Source organism: Molothrus ater, chromosome 7 (genome assembly GCF_012460135.2).
Source record: "Molothrus ater isolate BHLD 08-10-18 breed brown headed cowbird chromosome 7, BPBGC_Mater_1.1, whole genome shotgun sequence".
NCBI lineage: Eukaryota > Metazoa > Chordata > Aves > Passeriformes > Icteridae > Molothrus > Molothrus ater.
In genome coordinates this window covers 16,434,404-16,437,287 of record NC_050484.2, presented here as the reverse complement: position 1 = coordinate 16,437,287, position 2,884 = coordinate 16,434,404, and the positions used below count along the sequence as shown (strand labels likewise).

The following is a 2,884-nucleotide window of genomic DNA, read 5'->3' as shown; positions in this document are numbered from 1 at the left end:
TACTGGCGGAATCAAGAGGCATGTGCGTGCTGAACACTCAGAAATTATAAAAGTTTTGCTGCCTCGCCCCTATTCACTAGGTTTTAGGACGTTTCTTAAAACTTTGGTTGTCGTTCAGTCCTAACTCTCACTGACAATCTTTGAATTTAAACAGTTAAATTCACCAGAAGTTACAAAATTTCTGGAAAAAAAAAAAGATATTATATACCAATCAGTGAATGAGTCTTTTATAAGATACTCATAAATTAGCTAGATATGCCAGACGTTAGCAAAATTTCCCTGTCAAGGGTCCAGATCGCATCAAAATATTTACGACAGCAGCAAAAGCAGCATTCGCCTCGCTGGAATGTATTTACTTGTGCTCCAGGAATGATATTGATGAATGAAGACCGAATTTATCTCATTAAAGCCGTGATATTTTTAACCTAATTAAATGACGTCTCCAGTTCAATTGATTGAACTTTAGCGGTTAAAAGTGAACTCTTTCTTGCCATCTGTACGATTTTATATACATACATGTGTAGATTTATAAATATACGTTGGCGTTTGCGTCTGTGCACGCATACGTTTGCACACGTATATTTTGAGGCTTGAAAGTGAATGAGAAGTTACTGATTGCCTAATTTTATTCAGCAGAACTAAATTCTGGTAACTTTTGGATGACCTCTGCTAGACAAAGACAGGACAGATCTATTGTACATCATATTACCCTCTTCTTTGATGGCTTTTCTTTTCCTCGCCTGCTTATCAGTTTCTTCCCTTTTAACCCCGCTTCAGCTCATCGCTCTGTATATTCCTTTCGATTCTTTTTCTTATTTTATTTAAAGCGAGGTACCAAGCCCCGGTGGCGATCCTGGCTAGTAGCTCAGACGGCAGGGCAGCATCCCCTGGGGCTGGGGGAAGCCGGCTCAGACAAAAGGCTGTGGGCAGGGCAGCGGCCGCCGCCCCGGGGTACCCCTACACCTCCGGTACCTGGTTTGCGGGTGCGGCCCGCCGGAGAAGGGGGGTCATTCGGTTAGAGGGATGTTATTGAGTGGAATCGCTGGAAATGCGGGGAAATGCGGCGGTGGGCGCCCGGCTCCCCATTGGCCGGGCCGGTCACATGCCCGCCTAACTTTATTCAGTTGACAGCAAGTAGGAGGGCTCTATAGCAGGGGAAAAAAAGACAACACGAGAAAAATTAGTATTTTCTACCTTCAGAAATTAATGGCCATGAGTTCGTATATGGTGAACTCTAAGTATGTGGATCCCAAATTTCCTCCTTGCGAGGAATATTTGCAGAATAGCTACTTAGGCGAGCAGGGGGCCGAGTACTACAGTGCCTCGCAGGGCGCTGATTTCCAGCACCAGGGACTCTACCCACGGTCAAACTACAGCGAGCAGCCCTTTAGCTGTAGCAATGCCCAGGGCTCTGCCGGGCAGCCGCGGGGTCACGGACAGGAGCAATCCGGCCCGGCGAGCCACTTCCCCGGCCCAGCAGAGCATTGTCCACCGCCTCCAATGTCCAACTCGCGAGCCTGCAGCCAGCAGCCGGCCCTCAAACCCCCAAACGGCTCCGCAGTTAAGCAGCCGGCAGTAGTTTATCCCTGGATGAAGAAAGTCCATGTTAACTCGGGTAAGGATCCTCTTCTTACTTTGCTCTTCTCCCCTGCTTCCGATCGGCCTCAGCGGCGCTCTGCCGAGTCCCTGCCAGGCTCGTGGGCGAGCTTTTTAAGCCGAGGTGGCCAATTACACTCGCCATAAATTTTTATTGCTGAGGAAATAGGCCGTTGGCCATGCGGGGCTTTGGCGTGCAGGAGAAAACTCCATTTTAGGAGCCTTCTAGAGGCTCCCAGCCTACCTAGCTGCGTGTGCCCGTAGTGCCTGCCTCAAACGAGGGGGGAAAGCAGCAGCCCGGCCATTGTAAGCAACTGGGACGAATCCAGCTCGGCCACATGCTCGCAGCTCGTAAGGTTTTCTTTTGTAAAGTCGGACCGGCAAGTCAAGATTAGCTTTGTAAAAGTTCTCCGTATTTTTTTCCCAGTGAATCCCAATTACAACGGAGGGGAACCTAAACGCTCCCGCACAGCTTACACCAGACAGCAAGTCCTAGAACTGGAAAAAGAATTTCATTTTAACAGGTACCTGACCAGGCGCCGCCGTATCGAGATAGCCCACACTTTGTGTCTCTCTGAGCGCCAGATCAAGATCTGGTTTCAGAACAGAAGAATGAAGTGGAAAAAAGATCACAAACTGCCCAACACGAAGGGCAGATCTTCTTCCTCTGGTTCAAACCCCCATTTACAAACTGGTTCCAAGGACCATCAGACTGACTTGACAACTTTGTAGAAGAGGTGAAATTTTCCATTTCATCCTTCGCTTCTGACCAGTACTGTACATAACTGACACTGCCCAAGCAGAACCTGCATGTAGCAGCTAAGGACACGAGAAACTGTCATCTTTCTGTAAGGTACTGTTGTACAAAGGAGACAAAATGACGCTACTTTGGACTTTATTTTATTTGCCTCTGCTAGCACAACCTAAAAAAGGAAAACAAAAAAAAAAAAAAAAAAAGGAAAGAAAGAGAGAGAGAGAGGGAAAAACAAACAAACAAACCATCATGCAGGCAGTGGGAATTGGGAAAATATTAAATGAGACCTTCTGTCCTTAAAAAAATAATAAATCATTGAAAATGAAACTGTCCTGTGTTTCAGTTTTGAATTCTGAAGCGAAGATTGGATGCTTTATTCTGGGATTTATACTTTTAATTGTCTTTTTATCCCATGCAATTTCGGGAGAATGCATTTTGGGCAAGTTGAGGACAGGAAATTCATAGCATAGTCTTTTATTCGAACATAAAGACTAGTAATTGTGAACTTTTTTTTTGTGCTGCTTTACCTTTCTC

General features: G+C 46.0%; 1 protein-coding gene across 1 annotated transcript; it reads left to right on the top strand.

The window, feature by feature from the left end:
• The first annotated feature begins 1,197 nt into the window (after positions 1-1,197).
• Positions 1,198-2,328, top strand: HOXD4 (homeobox D4). Its single transcript, XM_036386934.2, has 2 exons — positions 1,198-1,615; positions 2,024-2,328. The coding sequence occupies exons 1-2, from the start codon at positions 1,207-1,209 to the stop codon at positions 2,326-2,328; spliced, it is 714 nt and encodes a 237-aa protein (XP_036242827.1). The 5' UTR covers positions 1,198-1,206.
• The last annotated feature ends 556 nt before the right edge of the window (positions 2,329-2,884 follow it).

Excerpts from the sequence above, each read along its gene's own strand:
- HOXD4 (XM_036386934.2), top strand. The coding sequence starts at position 1,207 with ATGGCCATGAGTTCGTATATGGTGAACTCTAAGTATGTGGATCCCAAA. Across the intron at positions 1,616-2,023 it reads GAAAGTCCATGTTAACTCGG|TGAATCCCAATTACAACGGA; the intron begins GTAAGGATCCTC and ends TTTTTTTCCCAG.